This window comes from Ovis aries, chromosome 7 (assembly GCF_016772045.2).
Source record: "Ovis aries strain OAR_USU_Benz2616 breed Rambouillet chromosome 7, ARS-UI_Ramb_v3.0, whole genome shotgun sequence".
In the NCBI taxonomy this organism is placed as follows: domain Eukaryota; kingdom Metazoa; phylum Chordata; class Mammalia; order Artiodactyla; family Bovidae; genus Ovis; species Ovis aries.
The window spans coordinates 34,255,784-34,281,610 of NC_056060.1; the positions used below are offsets into that span (position 1 = coordinate 34,255,784).

The 25,827-nt window shown below is 55.1% G+C and overlaps 1 protein-coding gene across 5 annotated transcripts; it reads left to right on the top strand.

Annotated features, from left to right (window-relative positions):
• The first annotated feature begins 656 nt into the window (after window positions 1–656).
• Window positions 657–23,792, top strand: BAHD1 (bromo adjacent homology domain containing 1). Of its 5 annotated transcripts, none has more exons than XM_027971681.2 (7): window positions 657–786; window positions 14,967–16,406; window positions 18,344–18,726; window positions 19,673–19,832; window positions 20,230–20,306; window positions 21,057–21,157; window positions 21,627–23,792. In XM_027971681.2, exons 2-7 carry the CDS (start codon window positions 14,981–14,983, stop codon window positions 21,814–21,816), a joined length of 2,337 nt encoding a protein of 778 aa, XP_027827482.1. In that variant the 5' UTR covers window positions 657–786; window positions 14,967–14,980; the 3' UTR covers window positions 21,817–23,792. The 5 variants fall into 5 exon arrangements, with proteins under 5 accessions (XP_027827482.1, XP_027827485.1, XP_027827484.1 ...); XM_027971684.2 differs by having other exon boundaries at window positions 21,066–21,157; XM_027971683.2 differs by having other exon boundaries at window positions 18,347–18,726.
• Window positions 23,793–25,827: the final 2,035 nt, after the last annotated feature.

Below are 25,827 nucleotides of genomic sequence, written 5' to 3' on the forward strand. Positions count from 1 at the left end.
CCGCAGTTTTCTCTCGAGGGTGTCGGAGAGGAGAAGGGGGACAAGGGATGTAGAGAGGTGACCGCCAGGGGGGTGAGATTAGATTTCGGGGTGGGGGGTATCAGCTAGGGGATTGGGGCTCCAGGGTCGGGTCACCATGGGATACTGGCTCATGTTCCGGAGATGAGAAAATCCAAGAAGCCGGCAAAGAAAACCACCTTCCTCCACCACCCTTGGCACCGTACCCCTCCCCCCAGGCCCCACCACTCCCCGCACCGCCTCCCCCGGCCGCCTCGTGCTGCCCCCTGCGTTGGGACGACCGACCCACGGTTCTGATTGGTTGGAGACCGGGAGGGGGAGCCGAGGGCCGGATTGGCTGGCGGGGCCAGCGCAGGGCGGGGCGGCTGATTGGCGGAGCTGGCAGAGGGGCGCGCTGCTGATTGGCTGGGGACGAGGAAGCAGGAAGGAGGGCGGCGGAGGCTCAGCTCTCGGGGAGTTTGTGGGGGAACCGCGAGCGGCGTAGCGGATCCCGGAGCCCGGCCCCCGCCGCCCGCCCGTCCGGCTGCCTGCCCCGCCCGTCCGGCCCCCGCCGTCCGCCCGCCCCGGCCAGGCGCGCCCGCCCCCCCGACGGCCCCGCCCGGCTGCGGCCCCCGCTCCGCCCGCCCGGCCCCGGCCCCCAGGAGGAGGCGCTGACGCAGCAGCGTGGAGCCCGGGAATTGAGCGCCCCCGGGGGGTTCCAGCCGCCGGATTCCAGCCCGGCCGGGGCCTGCGGGCGCCCAGAGCCGCGCCGTCCGCGCCGCCGTCCCGGTGAGCTAGGGGCCTCGGTCGAGGAGGGGGGAAGGGGCGAGCGGGCGGGCGGGAGCAAACGAGGGAGGCAGACGAGTGAAGGGGAGAGGACCGGTCGCCCGTCAGCGCGCCCCACCGAGCGCGCAGCGCCGCCGCCCCCGCCAGCCCGGGAAGGGACGGACGGACGGACGACGCGAAGCAGGTGCGGCCGCTCGCTCTCTCGCGCCGCCTCTCTCCCCCGGGTCCGGCGCCACGGTCCCGCCATCGGGGAGCGCGGAGCGCCTCGAGGTGACAGCCCCCGGGGGCCGCCCGCTTCGCAGGCCGGGGGCGGGGTGGGTGGCGGCCGCCGGGTGGCAGCTTGGCCGGGTGGCGGCGGCGCGGGCGTCCCGGGCCGCGGAGGGCGGGAGGACGCCGGTCGTTTCTTGGCCTCGGAGGAGCCGGCTCGCCTCCGAGTGCGCGGGCGGCGAGGCCCCCGCCCCCCCGTGCCCCCTCCCCCCATCGCGGTCCCTGAGGCAAGGGGCCGCGGCCGGGGGCGGCGCCGCGGGATCTCCCGCACAGGGTGGGGGGCGCCCTCCCGCGCTGGGAGCTGACCGGTTATTGCTGGATGGGGGGCAGGGGGTGGGGGCCACGCCAGGGCGGGGGTAGTATAGACTCGACCTGATCGGACTGGGAGGAAGGGAGGCGCCGAAGAAGGAAAGGAACCGGTTCGAGAAGCGAGTGTGGGCCGCGGGAGGCCCGGCGAGGACCGTGCGGAGCGGCGGCCGAGTCCGAGGTGGGGCGGGGGGATCGAAGTTGTCAGACCGCCTCCAAGTGACAGCGGGACCCAGTGCTCGCGGCCGGGCCTGGCCCTGCCCTGCCCGCCTCGCCGCCTCTTCTCCGGGGCCGGGGGCCGGGTCAGGTCGGGCCCGAGGGGCCCGCTTGGCGGCGAAGCGCCGGACAAAGGCGGCGCCGGAGCGGGCGCAGGTGGTGGCGTCGGGGAGGGGAGCGGGTCCGAGCCACCCACCCCGAGGGGCGGGCGACCGGGCCGGACTCTGCCCCGGGGATTGCGGGGGCCGGGGCGACCGCCGGGAGGAGCTGCGGCACTGGCTCATGATTCCAGCCTCGGATCGACTGGCTGTTCTGGAAAGAGTGGGGTCGAGCCAGTGGGGCAGAGGTGGGGGTGTGCACGCAGTGGGCTTGGCCAGTGGCGACCCGGTTGCTGGACTTGCCCAAGAGACAGTTCGGTGAGGAGCTCTAGAGCCTGCCAGGAATGAGGTGTTTCGGCGAGAAGAGTCTGCCCAAAAGGTTAATCCCACCTGGGACATCTCCTAGTCTCCCGTTGTCACTGGTCTTAAGAGGGCAGAAGACCAGCTGGACTGGGGACTAGGAGATAACCTCCCAGAAGTGCTCCTGGACAACCGTCTTCAGCACTTTTCTTTAGCGAAAGAAGGTGCTCACAGAGAGAAAGGAGAAGCTGAGTTGAGGGAGGAATTTAATGATTAAGTTTAAAACGTTTCCTATTCCCTGAGAGACTTTCCTCCCACCCTTTCCACCGCCGTTCCTTCTGAAAAAGAGCGAAAAGGGCCCCAGAGAGACTGTGTGTTCTGGAGGAACACCACTGTCCTTGACCAACTAGAGGACATTTGGGAACCAGTGGCTTAAGCCGTGAGCCCCTCTTACCCCACCAGTGACCAAGCTGGGTGCTGGTTTTCCAGTTGTAAAAACCCACTCAGTGTTCCAGTGCTCTATCCTGTGATCCCATGCTTAATGGAAGAGTTGGGACCACAAAAACAGACTCAGGGTGTTTAGAGTGTAGACTTTTATTAAAAATCCGGGTGTCACCTGGGGAAGGTTTTGATGATGAGCTGCTCCCAGCTGTGGTTGAGTGTAATCCCTCTTTGGGAAAGCAGCCTGTCACCCCTCTTAGTCTGAGCATGGAGTTAATTCATGGCCGCCCTCTGTCCCTCTCCCCAGGAGGGTCTAGACCCCAGCCTGGGTGGAGTTGAGGCTTGTGGGAAAGAAAGGGAGGTATTACCTCATGCAGGAGACTTAAAGTTTTTTTCTGAGGGAATTTAATTGTATGTCTAAGGTCCAGAGAATGATGAAGCATCTCAAGGTCTTCGTGTCTTCTGCGGGGCTACCCAGTGTGCATGTGATTCTTTTGGGGGCATCAGAAGGGGGTGACCTGGTCTGGCCACCAGAACTGAAAGGAGAATGGCCAAAACAATGGTTCCCTCTTTGGCTCTCACCTGGCAGGAGACTCATGCAAGTCAGATCAAGTAGTTAAGAGTTTGCTCTGTAGAGTTTAGCCAGTGAAGAGTTTCTCTTCTTTCTATCTCCCTCTCTTTCTTCCTTTCTGTTGCCCTGCTGTTCCCATGTCAGGCCTATGTTGTTGTCATGGCCTTCCTTTCCCTCTTGTTTGTGCTGGCCCTTCTGATCCATTTCCATACACAGCTGCTAGATCATTCTTCATAAAGCGCTCCTTCCCCTATGTCACTCCCCTCCCCACAAACTTACAGTGACTCCCTGTTTCCTGCAGTCTCATCCTGGACAGTGTCCCTTAAGGTTTTCCCCTAGCCCCGATGTGCTGAACAGGTTTATCACCCTGCCTCTTTGCTCCTCTTGACTTCCCCAGTTGTCCCCAGTTAAGAGTCCCTTGCCGCCTCCTTCTCCTGCCTGAACCCTACTCATTCTTCATTTCAGACCACTCCAGGCCAGCGTTGCTTGCCTCTGAGATTGTGACCCTGGGTTTTATAACATGGCATCCTCTTGAGTGCTTTTGTTCTTTGGAAGTTTCTTAAGGATAAGGACAGTATGAGTATTAAACCTGTGTGTGCATGAGTATTCCAGGATTTGTGATACAGTGCTGTGCATGTCATTTTTATTGAATGAATAAAAGCAGTTGACTGCTTAGTTGAGTGGGAGCAGAGGGGAAACCTGCCCTTCTGTTTCACCAGAACTCCAGATAATATGGAGTCCTCGGTGGTTTCCGACCTTTTCTGCCTAAGGCACATACATAGGGCGTGTTTGGGGTGCTTTAGCGTGGGGAGCAAATGATTGCTTCTGATTTTCCAGCTGGTGAAGAGTCTGTCCTGTGGATTGCTCACATGACACCATATAGACATGAATTGGAAAAGGGCTGTAATCCTGTTTTCCTCCTACCTCACCAGGCCATTCTCCCCACCCGGCTTTGCTGCTCTTATGCAATTTTCCTTGTTGTCCATGCTAAATGAATCCATATGTTTTATCTCTTCTCAATCCTGGGTGTAAATATGGGAGAAAATGCGGTGCTGAGAGCAGAAGAGAAAGATTCCTGTTCTGGCCTGTGAATGGGGCTTTGGGGACTGATGTTGGAGGAGATGTTTAGAGGGGCATCGCTGACATGGGAGGCATGATCAGCCCCACACTGGACCCATCAGAAAGGACAGCTTATGATCCCAGCTCTCTCGGAACTTCCATTTTTTGTTTACTACCAACCCTGGACCATGGGGAGATGGGAGAGAGGGCTGGTGACTGGTTTGAGTCTAAACAGTGGAAAAAATAAATTCTGCATCCACCCCCTTTCCCCCAAACCTCCCCTTTGTGCCCCAGTTTGATGATTAATGGACCAGCATTTCCCTTCTAAGCGGGAAAGCCACCCCTCACAGTTGCCATGGCAATGCAGACCGCTCCCCCGTCAATTAAAAAAAAAAATCTGTACTAGTTCTCTCCTCCTTGCTTCTACAGTAGCAGGAGACAGGCTACCTCTGAATGAATATCCTGGCCTCTCTTCTCAGCTGCCCAGGCTGTTTTCTCTGTGTGTCCTAAAACACAGCCCTTCCTCTTTTCTGAGGTTCGTCTGAGTTTCTTCACTCTGAACAAATCGTGCCCCTCTTAGATCCAGCAGCCCATGGAACACTGTTACAAAGAAGCAGAGAAATTTTCTGCCTTTTTATTCATCCACAATGTAGATTAAAAACCACAAAGAATCTTCTTCTATCTTTTCCTTTGGGGTTAAAAAAAAACAGTCCCTCCACACCATCTCTAGTTTGTAGAGGCTTAAGTTCGGGAGCATTCTGACATCCTTAAAGGAAGTTTCAGTAAACCTGGAAGGGATTCAACCTTCAACATGAGTAGTTCACATTGGAGTTCTATGGGGATTTTCGATTTATTTTCATTCCTCCCCACCTCTCTGTCCCAGCACTCAGGAGGACTTGTGTGTTTTCATTTTTATCTGTTCTTACTCCTCTTGGCCTTGCTCCGGCAACATCTGGCCTGAGCGCCCTGTCGCAAGGTGAGTCATTAAAGAGGGGAAAAAAAAATCTTAAGGGGAAAAAGTTAAGAGGCAGCCTGTGTCGAACTAAGGCTGCCAGTTGAAGCTGCCGGGTTTATGGAGCATTATACGAACAGCCCCAACATTAAAGGGCCTCCGTTTTATGAATGGGTTGTGAGGAATGTAAATAAAGCAGCATCTCTCAATGGGGAAGCATTTTACATAAGCAGTACTACCCTGGCCCAAGCATTTATGGGAATTTGCTAGCATAGTCTGGCAGGACTCACTTCCTTTGTGAACTTGCCATTGTGCTGGGGACTTTGGAGGGACAAGAAGAGTGCGCTTGGACACAGAGGGCAGCCCCAGCACTCTGCTCTGCGGGTCCCCAGCCTTGATGGGCCAGCTCACCCTGAGAAGATGGAGTCAAGAGCCTGTAGTGATTAGAAGCGTAGGCTCCTGGGGCCTGGGGTCCTGAGATTCTGCAGGTTCCCGCTTCACCTTCAGGCTGCTTCGACCTCCAAGGAACAAGGGACAGGGAGGTCCTGGTGATGAAATCCTGCCCGGTTTTATGGGAGGCACCTAACTGGAGTAAAATAGACTGGTTTGAATTTCAGCTCCTTTGTTTCCCCTGCCCACCTCCTGGTTCTGCCACTAATGAGCAGTAAACCAGCTAATAGGGAGAAGGGACGAAGAGCAGCAGCAGTCGGGGGTGCTGCAGGCTGCCTGCTCAGGGCCAGACAAGTGCCCTTCGCTCCACTGAGCTGGCTTTGCAGAGCGGCTGAGCACTAGCCTGGCCCTGGGGTTCCAACGGAGGGATTGCTGTCCTGCCCTAGGCAACTTGGTCTAGAAGCTGAGGGTCTGAGGATTGTGGGTTTGGTGAGCAGGCCTCAGGGCAAAGTCATGTCCAGGACTTTGTGTCATGTCCTAGGAAGGATTTTCATCCAGATTCCATTTTTCCCAGTGAGAAACACCTGCAAAGTTGGGTGGTTATTAACCTGACTCAGCCTCCCACCAAATAATAATAATAATAATAATACCCTTGAGATAGATCCTCTGCAAGCATCAGGAGTAAAAGAATGGCTTTTTCTCTCAGCCTCCCTGAGGTTTTGAAACGGGAACTTATTTCTGAGACACCATAATAACCAAGTTACCAGGACAAAAAAATCACAGTAACTCGTCTTAGTTAACAGGATCAAGCCAGGCAGACACTCAGGGCCTATGTTTTTTGGTGTGTTGCTGTCTCTTGTGACCCCCAGGCCTCATCTGGAGTGGTGATGGCCCCAGCGGGAGATTTGCTTCTGGCCTGGGCACTGTGGAGTCTGAGAAGGGGAGGGTCTGCGGGAGACTTAGCCCAGAGTTCCACTGTCCCTTCCATTCTCAATGCCTGTTCAAGCCTTCACCCTCCTTAGATGCAGCTCTTTCAGTTTCCTGCCTGAAGAGAAGAGGGGTGGCCCACACTCAAGCCCTTCTCCAACTGCAGCTGCATGTCTAAAAGTGTCTGGAGAAAATTCAGTTTGTTAATCACATTTTCATCTGGTCACATGGTTTAGAGGTGTATTGTTATTGGCCATGCCATGTGACTTTAGTCCTCCAACCAGGATTTGAACCCCAGCCCTGCAGTGGAAGCATCACATCCTAACTGCTGGACTGCCAGGGAATGCCCTAGAGTTGAATTATTAGTTTTTAGAGGACCTTTGTAGATATCACAGGAAAGGTATTAGGGTGCTGCTTGATGCCAGGATATTGTGATGTGTATGTCAGAATGGAAGATGGAGTCAGGTTTGGCAAGCCTGTCTCAGTATTGGGGGCAGAGCTGTTCTCTGCCTGGAGGGGTTCACACAGTTTGGACAGAGTGTAGAAAAAATTGTAAAATGGATAAAATGACTGCAAGAGATGATCATCAGGGAGAATTGGAAGGACTTGAATTTATTCAGCCCAAAGAGGTAGCCAAGAGGTCAGGTAATATGTCTTTGAATATTAAGATGACTGATTGGAGTGTGTTGACCGAATTTCAGTCTTCATTGCAGTTCGTGCTGGAGATTTCATCTGATTCAAGAGACGTGGTTAGGATGGCGGGGGGCGGGGAGTGGATTCTTTTCCTAGATTTACTGTAAAATCAAGAAAACCTGTCTTTGCAGCCCCTACCCTTTTCAAAGATATAAAATGGGTTTGTTTTAGAAGTACATCTAAGAACATACTGGGAACTTTGAGTAGACTCTTCTGTAGAAACAGTCTGTAAAACTATGTACATGTTCCCTGGCCAGTACATAGATGCCATTTAATCGTAGTACATCTTCAATTCCTTTGTGGTGAAAAATCAAGAAAAACTAATAATGTGTTAATGCCAATACTTAAAAACAGCTCAGAAAAGCAAAATCGCACATGCAGGATTATTGGCCTGTGACTCAGCCAGCAGCCATCCTGTGTTGCGGTTCGGGGCGTGGACTTGGGGACTGACAGCAGCTGCCCTGCCTCCGCCCTTGATGGTGCGGGAGTGTGGGCAAGTTCTCTTACCTCTCTGTGCTTCTGTTTTCTCCTTGTTAGGTTGAGATGATAACAGCCCCCAGGGGGTGGGGAGTGGCAAGGATGAATGAGAGTGATGGTGACTGTAAGATATGGAATGAGAGAAATATTCTCCTGAGGTTGCTGGGCAGGTTGGGAGGGAGAAGGATGGTAGTGGAAGAAGGTTGTGCTGTATAACATGAGAGAATTCCTAAAGTAGCCCATTGAACTGTGGATTACACTAAAGAGGCATGGTGGACTCCTAGCGATGAGGGAGAGCTTTGAGGTCAGAGTTTCTTGTCCTGGGCTCCAAGTGGTGCCATCAGCCTAGGGTAGAAATGTTATATGAAGGGGAGCAGGTGGGCAGCCAGATCTTCATTTGTTCAGCAAGCTCTTCATAAGCCCTGTGGATGAGATTTACTGGTAAGGAAGGCAGACCCCGCCTGTCCTGGTAGAGCTTGCATAATGGGAGTGGCACTAAACACTTAGTTAATTAGTGAGATGTTCAGGTTAGGTGCCTGTAACTCTGGTAGGGGCTGCCTGTGGTTCTGTTTGCGCTGGCGGAATGTTGGGAAGGCCTGGTCTTGGGTCTTGTTCCCCATGGCTGTTTCATTCAGGGAGGTCAGCACTTCGCTGGGAAGGCCGAGGGCAGAGCTCCCATGTTGGCCTGGCTGGCCAGTTTCTTCATTCAAGACACTAGATAGCACCTCTGGTCTTGGCAAGCCATCTTAGACATCTAAGTTATTGGTTCCTGGAGTGTCCTGGTGGTTGAACCAGCCACATACCCTTTGCCATTCTTTGGCAAGTGCCTGGAGCAGGCTGGTGAGCTGATGTGTTTTTTGGAGAACGGGGCATCAGTCCTTGAGGCTTCCTCCTGGTGGGCCTGTTGCTGAGCCTTGAGGCTCCGTGGCCCTGTTCCTGCTGTATCTCTTCCACACTTTCACTGCCAGGAACAAATAGGTCCTGCCCCAGCGGGAGATTTGCTTTTGGCCTGGGCACTGTGGAGTCTGAGAAGGGGAGGGTCTGCCGGAGACTTAGCCCAGAGCTCCACTGTCCCTCAGCCTGGAGCAATTCTGTATGGAGCCAGTGGTGGGCAGTCTGGGGAAAGTTGCCTTCGTCTCCTGCTCTTTCCAAATGTTTGTGAAGCAAATTTTCTAGGGTGCTACCCATTTCCCACTGGGCTTGGTACACCTGGCATGAAGTAGACCCTCAGGAAGAAGCTGGAAGTCGCGGCTCGGGTGTGCCCTCTGGGAAGCTGCTTTGGAGCTAAGTTCTCTCCGCCAAGCTCTGAGCACTCTGCCACAGCCCTCTCACAGACTCTTGTCCTCTATCTTCCTAACAGCTCAAGTTCCAGTTGCCCAGTCTGTTTTGCACTTTCCCTCAGCTCTTAGCCTGATAACTTGATATGTAGGGGGCAAGAATGAGCTTGTGTTGATCGCCTGTTGTATACCATTCTTATTTAACTGGGTGCTCACAACTCTGCTGTGTCGATCAGGAAACCAAGGTTCAGGAAGTTCAAGCTGTTCGTTGATCGAGCCCACTTGGGATTAGTGGCAACATAAAGTGGCTTCCAGCCCTGTGTGGGTCTCACCTCGCTGAGTTGTGGCGAGGGGCCAGCAAAATGTTGGCCGAATGAGCAAAGGTCACAAGAGGTGCCGTGTGCCCGGGCGTGAGTGGCGGGCACTCTGGCTTAGCTAGACCGACGCCTGCCCTGAGAGGTCTGCCTGGTGCACACTGGAGCAGGGCCCCTGAAAGAAACTAGGGGAGGCAAGTCGCCTTTGGCAAGGACTTGTGCCTTTAAAAGAAAGCCTCTAAAGACTAGTTTTGTATTGCATGTGATTACCTCCTAATTTGTCAGATTTGAGTTTCTTAGAGCAGAGCACTGCAATATGACTAAAATACAATGCTCTCTGCCCACTGTCCCAGCTCAGGGGGCTATGTGTATAGATTGATTCTAGATCCAAGGGGTAGGTCTTGTCTGCCTTACTCTCAGCCCCCTCCCTGCAGGAGGGGCCTTGCCCTGAGACTAGGAACTGACTGTTTCCAGTGAGAAAGAGGAGATTCCACCTATTCTACTGTTCCTGTATTCTTGTGTGTGCATGCTAAGTCTCTCAGTCACGTCTGACTCTTTTGAAACCCTATGGACTGTAGCCTGCCAGGCTTCTCTGCCCATGGGATTCTCCAGGCAAGAACACTGGAATGGGTTGCCATACTCTCCTCCAGGGAAATCATCCCAACCCATGGATTGAACCATCGTCTCTTACATATCCTGCATTGACAGGCGGGTTCTTTACCAGTTGGATACAGATCAACTTAACACACACGTGCATGACATCTGACTTTGTGTCCAGAGCCAGAAGTTCATGGAGGTTCTAGACACCTGTGTGTCTGGGCACTCCTGCAGGGAGGGTCAGAGTGGACAGGAGTAGCCAACGCTGGGGCTGTGGGACTGGGCTGGTTGGCACCCTGGACCTTGTGTCGGGTAGGGGTGGACCTTTCCTGTACCACTGCTCCCACCTCTCTGGGCTTTTGGGAGCCCCCAGTGTGAAGTGTGAGGAGCAGGTGGTCTGCCAGACAAGAGATAGGCTTGGTGCCTCCAGGGCAGGCGAACCCAGCTCCTCAGATGGCCGCCAGACCCCGGGGCAGCCTGTAAAACCAGCCGCATCCAGACGGGGCAGGCCAGTTCTCTTTGGTCGGCCACGGTGCTTCCTGCCCAGGAGTTTGTAGGAGCCCAGCCTGACTGCAGAGTGAATCGAGTACCCACAGCAAGTGAGGCTGAATGGGCACCAGGGAGGCCTTCTCTCCTCAGGGACAGAACCCTGGGGCTTGAGCTCTGCGCTGCCAGAGCTAAGACTCCTGCTCTCTCTGGGTGCCTGTGCTGAAGCCACAGTCAGATGGTGGCAGCAGGCAGTGCATGCTCTCTGACCCATCCCCCGGGTCTTGAGCATCTGAAGATCTCGCCTTTCTTGTTTCTTGGAGGCCTGGAGCTGTTGTTCAGGGTCTGTGGGATACAGTTTCTGCCCCTGCCCTCTGGCTGCATTGTAAACGGAGCCCCTCACCGTCACCTCGCACTGGGTCCCTCTCGGGAAAGCAGTGGCGCTGCCGAGTTCCCCGGGGTGGACTCTAGGGTGTTTTCAGTGGAACAGTTGCAGGGCAGGGTTCAGATGCAGGCTCCGTTTTCAGAGTTCTCACCACCCCCGCTGGCTCTGGCCTCCTAGTGTGGGGATTTGAGGGCCACGGTTGGGCTGCCCTCGCCTGTCTGTGGATCTGAAAGAGGGGGATCCCCGGGATGTTGGCCTGCTTGGCTCCTGCATGGTGACTAGTATCATTCTCACCACCACTCTTAAGTAAGCTTCCTTCTGATGTGTCTCTTTGGGATGAGGAATCTGACGTTCAGCAAATTTAAGTAAGTTATTCATGATGGGCAGACTTGGCGTTTAAATCCAGGTCTGCCTGACTTAAAGCTTTGGTTTTTTCCATTTTACCAGCTCTGGGGGATTCAAGAGATAACAGCCGCATCTTTATTTGGCTTTATCACAAGAATTTCGGCAGCTTCACCTTTCTGTTTTTCCATGAAGTAATATCAACTGAGTTTAAAAGAACAGTAGCTTGCCTTTGTGCTCTTGCTGCTCTTCTTCTCTGATAGAAGCTTCAAGAAACTCAGTGTCCATGAAAAAGTATTACTCCTTTGAGAGGTGGGGATTATTCCAAAAGAGATTGCAGAGGTGGGCAGTGCTTAGCTCTGTGCCAGCTGCCTGGCTTTAGGTGTAATTGTAGGGAGGTGGCTTGGGACAGGGCCTTTCTTGACCCTCACCCAAGGGGCCACCTGGGTCAGCTCTTGCCTAACTAAGACACCCCCTCCAAGTACTCCCTCCCATTAAGAATAAACTAAAAAGCCAGAATTTAAAGTGCAGTGGTAAGAGAAGTTTCAGGAAGAGCATTGGGGCGGGGGTGGGGGGGGGGGGGGTGGGGCATGGGTCCTGAACCCCTAAGGGTGAGGTGGGGGCATGGTCTAGAGCCGGGTAATGTAGGGAGACCCCCTGGCAGGGCTAAGGGCCGCTTTCCAGCCTAGTGCAGCCTCTGCAGGAGTGAAGCAGACTTGACCTGCTCACTCAGGCCCCCACCCCGCTCCTTTCCCCTCTGGTGCCCGTGGCCCATCTCCTCCAGGCCTTTGACCTGCTCTCACACACAGTACCTTGGGGTGTGCTCCACCTGGCCTGGTGGGTGGTGGGGGCTGGGTACAAGGTGCTGCTACAGTTTGAGGATAAACTCTCCTTTTTCTGTTTCTGTGGAGATAACTTCACACAGCCAGGCAGACTTGTGATTTTGGATTCAGCTTGTGATTCAATGGGTCTTCAGCTCTGAAGACCACCAGACAGCCACTATGCTTCAAGGCAGCTGTCAGACTGGTTTTCTTCAGTAAGAGCGTGCTTGACATGGTCTCGGCAAGCTGTAATATGCCCTGGGGAGTCTCTCCTAGGAACCGTCTCCCAAGGGGGCCCAGACTACCTGTCCCTGGGAGGACAGGGCTTCCCAAAGAAAAGGAAGGTAGTCCGAGAACCTAGGCACCCTGGTGGTGTGTTGGCAGTGGTAAGAAGTTCCTGGTTGAGCTAGTCTGTAAGTGGGAGAGACAGACAGGGGAGCTTGGCAGAGCTGGAAGGGAAACCAAGCTTTCCTGGTTCAATGGGATCTTCCCCCATTGAGCTAGGCCCCCCTGCAGGTTAGAGGGGCCTTGGCAGGCTGGGTGCCCCCTCCACCCAGCCCCACCCCAGGGAAAAGTTGCTGCCAAAGTTCTCACACGTCCATCTGGCTTCAAAGCATGGCTCACTCTCTTCAGCCTGGAGTGAGTGCGGTAGGCAGCAGAGACCCCAGCCTCTTCTGGGGGGTTGTTGGGGGGGGGGGGTGCCGTGGCTGCCTTAGGCACCACATGAGAGCTGGGAGTTGTTCTGTGGGTGACGAGATTTGGCAGATTCAGGGGAGGCTTGCAGGAGGCCTTTATGCTTGATTTGGAAATGTGACTTGCACCCTGTGATTTACTAGGCTTCCCTGGAGCGTTAGCCTCAGGGATAGTGAGTGTCCCTGAGGGACTGGAGGGCTGAGAGGGAGATGCAAGAGTGAGATCCTCTGCAGGAAACAAGTTCTCAGGTTCTGGGGACAGCTCCAGAAAGTGGAAGGCTCCTCTCCTAATCTTCCATGTTGAGAGGGAAAGACTGAGTGGGACCAAGTATCCCAGAATCCCTGGGCCATCCACGCATGTGGCCAGTCTACCAGCCAACTAGGGGTGGTGAACAGACCAAGTCCTTCCTCGGTCTAAGAATTCTTCATTGACCGGACTTGAAAACACCTCCCTCTGTTTGCTTTCCATTTCCCATCTACCCCTCCTTATTCTGCACTTGGTGTCCATGTCCTTAAAGGCCAGGTGACCTCAGCCTTGGCCACCAGCCATTCCCAGGCTGATTGCTGTAGTCACTTGGGGCCTGTTGAGGGGCTCTGGCCCCTGCTCAGCTGTGTGGTCTGTTCACTGTTCTCCAGGCCTTCTGGGAGTGGAGGAGGCCTGGGTGCAGACTTCCCCAGGAAATACAGGAGTCCTTCTCCTTGTCCTTGCTCCTTCACCTCCGGCACAGGGGTGCCCTGCCAGTGAGGGAAGGGCCTGGGGTTGTAAGCACCTGGGATGCTTTTGAAGGTGAAATGAGGCATTGCTAATAAGCGTGCTGAGCAATCAGGGATGGGTGGTCCCCCTGATGAGAAGCAAGAAAGAGTCTTAGGGAGCCTAGCAGATGCCTGGAATTTTTCAGGAGCACTGCAGTCTGTGCTTCAGGAATGAATGGATTTGCCTTCTGTGACTCTCTGTCCTGCCTGGGGCCTGGTCTCTGGATATGCAGGTCCCCGCACGTGGCCAGAGCAATGCCTGGCATGCTGCCTCCCTTTTCCAGTTTTCCAAGTTCTTTCTCAGGGCTGAAGGAAACCCACGCTGCCCTCAGCCTGGTTTTTGAAGCACTGTTTCTCACCTAGTCTGGTTTATCTCTGGAGAGAAGAGACCCAGTGATCCCAGACACTGGCCCAAGGCCACAGGAGCTACTGGAAGGGCTCTGGACTCCCTGGGAGCCCTCAGGCTTGGGACTTTCAGGGTTAAATCCTGGCCCTGCAGGGACTGCTCCCAGCTCCTCTTGTGGAGTGAGAGTGAATAACAATAGCAGTAGGGAAATTAAATTGAAAAGCCAGAGGGGGGTCGCAGAATGCTGGCGAGGGCAGAGCCCAGTCTGACATCTTACTTGGCATCACCTTGCTTTGTTGGAGTATAGGTAGAAAATGAACAGACCACCACCCGGGGAAGGGCCGGGAAGGGAGCCTCCCACCCCGCCCCTCAATTCTTCATTGCCTATGCCATGCCAGCTTCCTGCACACAGCCTACTTTGGCCTTTTTCATTTAGGGGGAGACTCAGGGGCCCCCAGGTATGTGGGAGGTAGGGGTATCTGCCATGTACATTTAGGGGGTGATGTCTGGTCATGGGCATTGTCTGGGGCTCTAGGTTTCCTGTGATTCTCTCCTCCATCCTGCCCCTTTCTGGCATCTTGCCTACCTGGAGGGAGTCCTGGTAAAAAGGGCTGGACTAAAAGCGGCTTTGTCCCGAATCAGTTCTTCCCTTTGGTACTTTCTTTTCCCAGCTCTTGGTGGCTGGTGGACTTTTAAAGCTGTACCACAGGTCTAGAGTGTGGTCCGTGGGTCTCCTACCTGGGAACACTGGCCCCAACCTTACTGCCATCCCTCCCCCAGGTACTGGGCTGTTTGGAATCTGAACTAAGGTGGGGCTGGCTCCAGGGGCTGGGTGATACGTCCCATCACGGGCTCCTCACAGCCAGGCCTTCATCCTTCAGGGGGCTTTGCAGCAATACCCAGGTTATGGCTGTCCACTGTACTTGCCAGGCAGGTGTCCCCACAGACTAGACTTGGCCTTCTCCACAGCCCAGCAGGCAGGTTCCTCATCTCAGCTTCTCACTGTCCATCTCCTTGTCCTCCTTGGCCAATCTCAGAGGCCCCAGGAAAGGGGAGGATTGATCATGTCTTTGAGGGACTAAATGGACTCCCACCACCCGAGCCCCTATCCTGCCTCAGTGTCCTCAGAGTCTCTTCCTGTCCTGTGATGAATATCCAGTGGGAGAAAAACAGGTGGGAACAGCTGCAAATTTTGTCCCCAGCCTTTTCTGTCTTCTGATTCTGGGTTTGCATTGCGCCATAGGCTCCCCAGGTGCTCGGTTCAGAGGAGTGTGGGGTAGCCAGTCCACGCACAGCTGCTGGTAGCCTAACCCCACTAGACTTTTGCACTCTGGAAGAGGGGTCCTAAGAAAATCCAAGCTGGAAATAAAGTGAGGGTAGGCCAGAGTTATTGTAGCAGGTGCTGGAAGGGCTCCAGCTGGGGAGAAGGCAGACCAGGACAGACTTTTCTCATTGCCTGCTTCCGTCCTGCAGGTTGGAGATACTCCATGACACACACTCGGAGGAAGTCTCTGCCCATGCTGAGTTCGGGCCCCACAGGCCGCCAGGAGCCCCTGCAAATGGAAGGCAGCAGTGTGGAGCAGCAGGGAGAGGGCGTGGAGCCCGGTCCTCCTGAGAGCACAGAGCACCTTACAGGGCGCCGCAAGAACTACCCACTGCGGAAGCGCCCGTTAGTTCCCGAGAAGCCCAAGGCCTGCAAAGTGCTGCTGACCCGCCTGGAGAACGTAGCCGGTCCACAGAGTGCAGATGAGGCTGATGAGCTGCCCCCCGACCTGCCCAAGCCCCCTAGCCCAACCCCATCCAGCGAGGACACTGGCCTCTCACAGCCCCGCAAGCGGCGCCTGGCCTCCCTCAACGCCGAGGCCCTCAATAACCTGCTGCTGGAGCGGGAGGAGACCGGCAGCCTGGTGGGCACCCGCCGCAGCCGAGGGGGAGACCCCCACCGCAGCCGGGACCGTGACCGGGCCGCTGGAGGCTGGGCCTCCTCTAAGAAGCGGCCCCGGCTTGGGAACCTCGGAGAAGGAAGTCGGGACCTGTCTCCAGAGCTGGCACCAGATGAAGGGGCCCGCAGAGATGGCGATCCAACTCCCAAGAGACTGGCCAGCCTGAATGCAGCTGCCTTCCTGAAGCTGAGCCAGGAGCGGGAGCTCCCCCTGCGCCCGCCTCGTGCCCACCCTGAAGCAGATGGGCACTCTGCGGAGCCACCAGCACCCAAGGGCCTGAGGCCTAAGTGGGCCAAGGTCAATGGCAAGAACTATCCCAAGGCCCGACAAGGGGCTGGCTCTGGGGAGGCTGCAGGCCCACCTAGCTGGCAAGGGTGCCCCGAGGAGTCTTGGCCATCTGCTCCCCATCGTGGGCCAGCCAGCCAGCCACCTTACCAGCCCCTGAGCAAGGCTCTGGAGAGCCCCTTGGGGCTGCGGCCACAGCTGCCCCTGCTGATGGGGGGCCAGGCAGCCCTGAAGCCGGAGCCTGGGCGCCCAGGGGAGGAGTCACCTGCCCCCAAGCAGGAACTGCACCAGCCCTCGTTCCCCACACCACAACTCTCCCCGCTCCCGATGCCGGGCAACCCTGCTGACTACAATGGCCTGTATGGTCGGCCTGAGCTCACCGCATTGGGCAACTTCTATCTGTACTGCAGCCAAGACGGGCTGCAGTGTGGGGGCTACTCTTCCTGCCCCATGCTCCCCGAGGGCAAGCTGTCCCCAGTGGCTGCACCTAATGAGGGGCTTCTCTTGGCTCCAAGCTCAGTGCCTGCAGGCACCCCTTTCCAGCACCCTCCATGGGGTTCTCGCTATTGCTCCGATGAGGATACTGGAGCGAATGGCTACAGCATCTGTGAAATGTTGTCCACGTCTCTTACCCACTTCGGCACTACCTGTGGCGGCTGCCCCTACAAAATGCCTTTTGCAGCAGGTATGCCTTCCTAGAGGTGGGGTTTCCCAGGGCATCTCTGAGATGCGGTGTCCCAGGAGGGTGGGCCGTGGACTGGGGTGGGGTGCCTTGGCATCTACAACTGCATGGGAAGGCTAGGGGTTTTGAGAAGGGCGGATTCCCCTGATTTTGTGTGATCAGCCTAGGAAATTCCAGGAAAGAGGCCCATGTTTAGTTCTCAGCAGCCCTGCTGTGTCCCTGCTGTCTGTAGAGGTTTCTAGACTTGGCAGTTGGCAGCACTGTGGTGGTAGAAAGGGCAAGGACAGTCTCTCCTGCCTCTCCTCTGGGATACCCATTCTTAGACTTTGAGTAGCAAGTTAGATGTTGAAATTAGCGCTTGTGCCATGTTGTTCCCATGTCCCTTTTGCCTTCCTTGAGGAAAACTAGAATTCCTTACTTCCCAGGAACCCAGACCATCTGCTTGCCCACCAAGTGCAGTATCCATGGGAGGGATGGTGGATACCAGGCCTGGTAGGTGGTGCCAGCTGTATCAGGACAGTTTCATCCTGGCCGTACAGGCCTTGAAAGAGAAGTAATGCTCACACTTAGCATCGCCTTGCTAGGTGTGGACCAGGTGGGCACACCCGGAGAACAGACAGGCTGCTGTTGGGGCCTGTGGCTTTGGTGTATACCTTCCCAGCAAGATCAGACACCTGAGAGTCTCATGCTGTAGCTGATGAGACAGCCCTAAGTGATCTCTCTGCCCCCACACTGGCAGGAGTGTCTTCACATGCCTCTCCAGGCTCCCTTCTGGGCGGAAATGACACAACCAGAGCCATGCTGGCCAGCACGTCTGGCGTGCTGCTGGTGAAGTGAGGGGCCATGCCTTCTCAGGGCTTTCTGCCTTCTCCACAGCCTTTCTCTAAGGGGTCTATAAAACAACTTAATAGACCGCTTGACTCTCGCCAGACTTGTTGTTTCAGGTTCTGGCGTGAGTAGGAGCTCTGGAGAAATGAGAACAGGCTTTTATTTCTCTTCTGTACCACTCCCTAAGTTTAGTCACCTAACCCGTGGGACCCTAGACCCTTAGCCCTTTGCCCTGGGACACCAGTAAGCACCATGTGCCAGGTGCTTGTTCTTGGTGCTTTATATATGGGAAGCCATACGGCATGTTAATTGAGCACAGAGTCTGTGGCCAGACTGAAGTGTTCTCCCCAACCACGTGATTGATTGTGTGACAAACCAGTAAGCGCTCTGGGTCTCAGTTTCCTTAATTGTAAAACGAGAGTAGTGGTACCCACCTCATGGGCTTGTTGTAAGGATGAGATGAATTGATAGAAAAATACTTAGGACATACTACATGATACTCGAAACTACTGCTTCTGTGGCAAGGCACTGAGAGGTAAAGGGACTTGCCTGAGGTCACACAGCTGGCGAGTGGCAGATCAGGGACTCAGATCCTCATCTAGCTTCAGATCCCCTGCTCCCAAGCACTGTCGAGGCCTTTAGAAAAGGAATATTAAGTCAGAGCTAGAGATGCTGTTCCCATTCTCCTTCTTTCAGGCTAGAAGAGGAGGTGGAGATGTCTGTGGGCCAGTCTCCCAAGGTCAAGGAACACCCTTGGCAGTCACTGATCATCTACCTCAAGGGCCTCTGACCCCACCCGCCACTGCATTGACCTTTGGGTTTACACTTAGAATTAAGATGGAAGCAGGTTTCCCTGATAGCTCAGCTGGTAAAGAATCTGCCTGCAATGCAGGAGACCTGGGTTCAGTCCCTGGGTTGGGAAGATCCCCTGGAGAAGGGAAAGGCTATCCACTCCAGTATTCTGGCCTGGGGAATTCCACGGACTGTATGGTCCATGGGGTCGCAGAGTCGGACACTACTGAGCGACTTTCACTTTCAGACTCTGAAAGCAGACGTGCTGGGGATTCACTGCTTGTCCTTACCTGCCTTGATTCCCTCTCTCATTTTCCCAGAAGGCTGCAGATCCCTGGGCCAGCTGGAATTTCCTCTCCCGGCAGCCGGCCACCCTGCCTCGCCTGCCCACCCCCTCCTGGGGTGCCCTGTGCCCAGCGTGCCACCTGCAGCAGAGCCCGTCCCCCATCTTCAGACACCCACCTCGGAGCCCCAGACAGTAGCCCGCGCGTGCCCTCAGAGCGCCAAGCCTCCTAGTGGCTCCAAGTCAGGTCTGCGCACGGGCTCCAGCTGTAGGCACACTGCGCGGAGCAAGGCCGCCCGCAGGCCCAGCCACCCTAAGCAGCCTCGTGTCCAGCGCCCACGCCCCCGCCGCCGTCGCCGCCGCCGCACTAATGGCTGGGTGCCCGTCGGGGCTGCCTGCGAGAAGGCCGTCTATGTCTTGGTGAGCGCCAGCTCCCAGCCGATGGGGAAAAGGGAGGGTGGTGGCAGGGACACAGGACCTGCAGCGAGGTGGATCCCAGGAACCCCATCTCTGGCCACTCTTGAGAGGTGACAAGGGGTTCCAGCTCAGTTTTACCCTGGGGAGGTGATCACGCTGCCCCAGCCCGCTCCCCCAGCCCCTCCTGATCCGGTGTCCTGTGCCTTGGGGAGTCAGGGAATACACAGTCAGTCACAGCTGGTGGCTGCCATCTCCATCACTGACTCTCAGGCCTCCTGATGAGTCTTCACCTCTCATCCTGGATTATAAAGTAGAGGACTTCCCTGGAGACTTTTTGGATAAATATGTACAGGGGAAATGGGGATAAGCATAGGAAATTAGTGACACAGGAATGTCTGGGATGATGAGAAGAATGTTGGCTAAAATGTATCGAGCACTTCTGAGGGGCCAGAACTGAGTGAAATTTTTGCATGCATTATCTGCTTTCATCCCCGCCACTGCCCTGTGAGCTACGCCGGACCCTGTGGTCCTGTAACTACCCTCATTTGAAGACAGGCTTAGCAGTAGATTAAGTAATTTGCCCAAGGCTTCGCCACTTACCATGGTGGTTTAAGAGTCAAAATCAGACTGTCCATTAGGAAACTTGAGGACTGCCGGGTGCTGGGGGCTTGGAGTGTGAAAGCCGGCTATCAGGGGTGAGGTGTTCAGACACAGCCCCAGAAGTTTTGAGTCACTCTCTTAGCTCTGCTCTCGTTTATCGCCCTTCCTCCCACTCTGCCCCAAAAGCCAGGCTCAGGGAGGAGGGGACAGAGTGCTCGCTGCTTTTGTAGTCTGCTGTCCACAGTGGTTTGACTGCTCTGAGGAGATCACAGAGGGAAACAGCATCACTCCCTCCCCATGCTGAGTGTGGCCCCACAAGCCTTGTTTGTGTCACTGGTTTGTTGCTCAGGATGAACCGGAACCAGCCATTCGAAAGAGCTACCAGGCAGTGGAGCGGCATGGAGAGACCATCCGAGTCCGGGACACTGTCCTGCTCAAGTCAGGCCCTCGAAAGACGTCCACACCTTATGTGGCCAAGATCTCTGCCCTCTGGGAGAACCCCGAATCAGGTACCCCCTGCCTAGAGTCCAGCTGGGCACTAGTGTCCCACGTTCTTAGCAGAGTCTGCCTCCCTCTAAGCCAGCGTCTTGTCTGTTGCTCAGGGAGACAGCCTTGGGCTGGGCTTGGATCAGCTCATTAATCTTTCCGGCTATCAGGGACTGGGCACCCATCACCCTGCCTCACCTGTCAGTGCCTTTTTCTCCTTCTTCCTCCACACCTAACAGCATTCTCGGCCGCTGAGTTACCAGACTTGGCCCAAGGCAGGGGATGGGGTGGCCGGAGCTCGCAGGATTGGCCCAGGCTTTGAAGTTGGATGAGTCTCCAGGGCAGGTGGCTAGCCCACCTGCCCATCTCAGTCATTCTGGAGTTGCTAGCTCAAGCCCTGATTGCTTCTGTTTCCCTCAGGAGAGCTGATGATGAGCCTCTTGTGGTATTACAGACCAGAGCACTTACAGGGTGGCCGTAGTCCCAGCATGCACGAGGTGAGCTGCCTGGCGGCGGGAGGCAGGGGCATGGAGAGCATGGTGTGGGGCAGCAGCCTGGCTGGTCTGGTCCCTGGACTTGTCACCTAGGACACCAGAGAACCTGGGGAGGGGCCAGAGTTGTAGCCTCTTTTCCTAAGACTGCCCAGTTCATGTGTCAGTGGGTCTTTTGCCCTAAAAGGCGGGGCAGAAAGGGGCCCCTAAGGCAGGGGGTGCCAGAATGGGCACAAGTATATGCGTCCTCCTGGTGACAGGAAGGGGGAGTGCACACCTTTAGTGTCATGCGATGTGAGAGGGAGGGGAGGAAAGACTCTCCTGACACACCCGGGTATCTCCCAAGCTCTGCACTCGGAGAGGTGATGCCATCTGGGTGTGGTTGCTCCACCCCCAGACTGGACTCCCTTTTGCTCTTTTTCCCCTTGCTGGGACCTTTTTCCTCTAACCGGGAGGATGTGCACCAGCTCCTCTCTTCTCCCCTGGGCTGGGGTGGGGGTCAGGAGGCTGATCTTAGTCAGGGGCTGGAGCAGGCACCTGGCTCCTCCTGAGAAGGACAGGACCTAGGAGGAATGCCCTGGGCTGTTTGATGGGATCAGTTAGGCTGAAATTCCAGGAAAGCTCCTTGGCTTCCTGGGCGCTAGCTGGAGTTAATCTATTTTGGGTCAGGAGTCCCAGCAGAGTTCATGTCCATCTTGCTCTTGGAGTTAGGTGCTTCCCACCCTGGTAGCCAACCTCCTTCTGTCTCCCCTTGAGCCTTTGCAGAATGAAGTTTTTGCATCGCGACATCAAGACCAGAACAGTGTAGCCTGCATCGAAGAGAAGTGCTACGTGCTGACCTTTGCCGAGTACTGCAGGTGGGTGGCGCCCTGTACCCCTGGCTTGCCTCTCCCCTCAGACTCCCCAGACTATTCGTGGGTTGCCTGTGATCCCCAAGGGGATTTGACTCATTGGACCTGACCTCCTAGAACTTTTTTCCAGTCTGCTTCCATCATCTGATTTTTATAGGAAAAAAAATAAAATCGTTCCCCTTTTGAGGCAGAGTGAATTGGGACAGAGTTTCAGGGTTGGGGATGGTTACAGTACTGCTGTCAGAAGGCAATCAAGGAGAACTGGCAGGTGTTTGGTAGGGAGGTTCAGTAGGTGTGGGTCCCCAGGGACCAAGAAGATGGAGTGGTGGTTGGCAGAGAGGGCATAAGCCCCAGGACAGGAATGGAGGCAGCAGCTGCCCTTGGGGAGGCTGGAGGGGATGTCCAGCTCTCTGGGCAGGGTGGGGAAGGAACTGGTCTTCCTGCTAAGACAGCTGTGAATGGTGTGTCACTGCAGATTCTGTGCCATGGCCAAGCGCCGGGGCGAGGGGCTTCCCAGCCGAAAGACAGCACTGGTGCCCCCATCTGCGGACTACTCCACCCCGCCACACCGCACAGTGCCCGAGGACACGGACCCTGAGCTGGTGTTTCTTTGCCGCCATGTTTATGACTTCCGCCATGGCCGCATCCTCAAGAACCCCCAGTAGCCTCCTCACACCCATGCTGGGGCTGCCCACGGGCAAATGGGGCTCAGGGCAGGGGGCACTGCTTGAAGCACAGCACTTGGTTAAGGGGCCACAGGAGCTCAAGGTGGCTGGCCTGTGGTTCTCTTGTGGGGGAGGGCAGGGGCCCCTGTGGGATTGGGCCCCATGGGAGGGAAGGGGAGGTCAGGGTATAACAAAAGCATCAGAACCCTCAGCTTGGCCCAGGGTGCCTCTCTGGGGTCCACGGGCAGAGGCTCCTAAAGAAGCAGTCTTCCCTGAGGCTGGGCCAAGCCTGAGGGGCATGGGCCCTGGAGGGACTGGGGGAAGGTCCTTCAGGAACCATGCCCTTCTTGATCCTCCCCTGGGCCCTTCAAGGGGGCATGGGAGCCAGCTTTACCTCACCCACTGTGACCCGCTGCCTCCCCATTAGCCTGGGACCAGGCTCTCCCAGATTCTAGCACAGCTCGGAGCCCATTCCTTTGAGGCCTGGAGAGCCAGTGTCTGGCTCCCAGAGCATTGACTTTCTCTTCCTGGACTTGGGGCCTTTCTCTGGCATTCCTCCTTTGCCCTTGCAGTAGCCCTTGGTGCTGGGACAAGTTACCAGCCCTCACAGTCATGGGTGTGGCCCCCTCGTGGGAGTCAGCTTCCTGTCCACCTCCTGGTGAAGGCCACCCAGCAGGTCTGGCTTCCCAGAAGTTAACTGATTAACACGGGCTTTGTCATGTCTGGGAGAGCAGAAGAGAGCTGGGAGGGGGTGGGGGCAGGGGGCAAGGAAAATTGCTACCTGATTTATTGAAGACTTCTCCTCTTGCCTTACACTTGGAGGTTCTAGGAAACCTCTTGCAGAACTTCACACATGACTCTTCAAGCCACACCCACCTGAAATCAAACCAAAGGAGTGCTGTGGCTCTCTTTGCCCCTGACACCCCTTTCCCTAGTCTTTTGTAGATTGCACTAATTTACATCCCAGCAAGAATCAACACTGTATCAGTCCACAGACCTGCTGAGCTGCAGCCACTCACTCTAGGAGCTAAGGACCTGCATTTTTAGTTTGTTCCTCTTGCCAAGGGGCCCTGTTGTCACCTCATGCCACTCCCCAGAGTAGATTAGGAGGCTCAGCCCCCTGCTGTCCTTGCCAGGAGTAGGCCCTGGCCCTGGGGCACTCTGTGGGGCTGGAGCAGCCTGGTTCTTTCCTATTTGTACCAAAGAGGAGCCTGACGGGAAGAGGGAGTGTGGCTTGGGCCTGGTGTTGGGCGCATGCTCAGCAATTCTGCAGGGTACCACCTTGGGGACAGGAGCCAAGCAGGGCAGGACTGGGTCCCCCTCCCCTAGAGAGGGGCAGACAGACCCCACAGGCTGAGGAGGTTGCAGTGGGTGAGGACAGTTGGGCAGGAGCTGGAGAGGCAGGTGGAAGCAAACCCTGAGGGCACACCCAGCAGTCCCCAGCCCTGCCCTGTCCCTGCGCAGACGGCTCCTCCTGGACCATTCAGAGGTGAATTCACACATGGGAAACCCAATCTCAAACCCCAAGGGAAGAAACTTGGGTCCCTTCTTACTGAATAAGCTGTTTGGAGGAAGACATCAGTCAAGGAGGGTGGGGCAGTAAGAGAGGGTGGCAGAGTGAGAGCTGCTAAGGAGCCCAGCCTCACCCAGCAGGAGGAGGTCAGGCCTCCTCCAGGGAGGTGGGGTCCATTGCCCAGAACTTAAATGCTTTTGAAATCTCTTAGATGTGGAAATATTTTTTGAACCTGAAAATGCAGCTGGTAGAATTTCAGTGGAAGCATAATTCATGTAAAATATATTTTAGTTGATATTTTGTAAAATGCACTTTTTGTGTGTGTCGACCCTGGTTTCTCAGATCTGTATTTCAGTGTTTACAAGGGAGGGAGGGCCTTTCCTCACCTCCCTTTTGACAGAGATTAGAAGTACTTCTTTAAGAAAAAAATAAATTTGAGACATTGTATTGATTTAGAAAAGGACCATTTTCTGCGTGTCCTGTCATCTTTTTGTGTGTGGGCTCACACCTCTTTATTTTGGAGGGGCTCCTTAACTATTGCAGTGCAAGGACTCACTGAGGCCAGTAAGCCAAGAGCACAGGAAAGAGGAGGGCGGGTGGAGAGCAGCAGCAGGAGAGGACACAGAGGGAATGGCAACTTGGAGTTGATTTCTTCGCATCGTGGTAGCTGAAGCCACCTGCCTGGGCTGAGGGAAATCCTCGGGTCACCAGTTCTTACCTGGCTGGTGACCTGGGAACTCACCTCCAATTGGTTGCATGGTGAAGATACTATTTCATCACCTTCAGTCATGCCCCTGGAGAACTGGTCAGCAGAAACTGAGGGCCTTGGCATCTTGCACCTGTCACTCACGAGGAATTGAAGGCCACATCATGAGGCAGGGACTCAAACCTGGACCATTGGTTCAGTCAATCCAGCCCTCGCCCCAAAGCCTCAGTGTTGACTGTGTCCAAGGTGGGACGTCGTCTAAGGCTGGGGGTGTTCCTTGGAGGCAGTTAATGCTGCTCAGCTGTCCCCTGCATTTTGGAAGCACGTCTGGGTAGGTGCATTTCCATAGGGGTTACTGGTGACACAAACACCACCATGGATGTACTGTAGCACTGACATCAGTGTGCTGCCCATGAGAGTCCCGTGAGATGGGTGGTATCCTATCATTTTACAGACAGGAAACTGGTGTGGAGACAAGTATTTTGTCTAGAGACTCCTTTAGAGTAAGTGGCTGTTCCTGTATTCAGACTGCCTCACTGTGACTGCTAACAGAAAACTGCTCAGAGAAATGAACGCATGTGACCCATTTAGCAAAAACTTTCTCAAAGTTGTTTTCTCCTCTCCTGGTATAAAAGATGTTGTTCAGTCACTTTAGTCGTGTCTGACTTTTGCGACCACGTAGACTAGCCCGCCAGGCTCCTCTGTCCATGGGATTTCCTAGACAAGACTACCGGAGTGGGTTGCCATTTCCTTCTCCAGTGGATCTTCCCAACCCAGAGATCAAACCTGTGTCTCCTGCGTTGGCAGGCAGATTCTTTACCACTGAGCCACCTGGAAAGCCCATAAAAGATGTACTTACTGTTTTCTTTTTTTAAAAAGACTTCAGTAGAAATAATCCCACTACCATAAATCTACCTTCGGTGCTCTTGGAAACAAGGAGCAGTTTAGTGATGCAAACTTCTAAATCAGTGAATGGTGCAGCCTGAGACACACTCTAGCATTCAGACTGGGAGTAGTGAGTCTGCTCTGAGGAGCTGAAGGCCTCCAGGCTTCCCATTCCTGAGGACGACTCCTCCTCTGAATTGTTTTCATCACTCACTAAACTCAGAGCCTCTGGCATCTTCTTTGCCATTGCCCCCTCAGTACTGTGTGTTCTGGGGTCAGCTGCTTTCTCCCTCCACATTTGTGCTCTATTAATCTCAGGATTGTGATTGGGAATTTAGGTTTGAGAATCAGACCAATCCATGTAGAGTCTCAGCTTCCCTGAGCCTCTCTTGTTTCTTGAGCTACTCAATGGGAATGCGCAGCATGGCTGTGACAACTAGAGATAATGAATACAACACTGACGACACCCGTCTCAACAACTGTGGACCCCGCTCTGTTTCAGAGCCTCGCTGGCTGCCTACTTGTAAGAGTGAAGTGTGGATACAGTTCAGATCAATACAAACTGTCCACTGACATCCAAGTCTTTCCCTGTCTCTGCCTCTAGTCTACATGGCTAGCCTGGTGGGGTTGAACACAGTTTGGCTCCAGGCAAGGAAGTTGCTACTCAGTGGCCCCAGCTCCTCACCCTTCAAATGTGTGCTGATCACACCAGTAGTCATGAGGTACCAACTTGTCACTGGCCCCTCACAAGAGAGTGTCCCAGCTCTTCAGGCCTGGAGGAGGGAAGACAGGAGATTCCATTTCAAGACATCCCTTGGATAAATGGATAAACACTAACCAGGTGCTGTTTTAAATCCCAAGGGTCACTGCCTGACAGTCTAGTTGGAGTAGCCCGACACAGCAGATA

What these genes read in the sequence shown, in the direction of transcription:
- BAHD1 (XM_027971681.2), top strand. Translation starts at nt 14,981, where the DNA reads ATGACACACACTCGGAGGAAGTCTCTGCCCATGCTGAGTTCGGGCCCC. An exon ending in CAAAATGCCTTTTGCAGCAG is followed by an intron (nt 16,407 to 18,343) that starts GTATGCCTTCCT and finishes TCATTTTCCCAG; the next exon opens with AAGGCTGCAGATCCCTGGGC. An exon ending in GTAGTCCCAGCATGCACGAG is followed by an intron (nt 20,307 to 21,056) that starts GTGAGCTGCCTG and finishes TCTCCCCTTGAG; the next exon opens with CCTTTGCAGAATGAAGTTTT.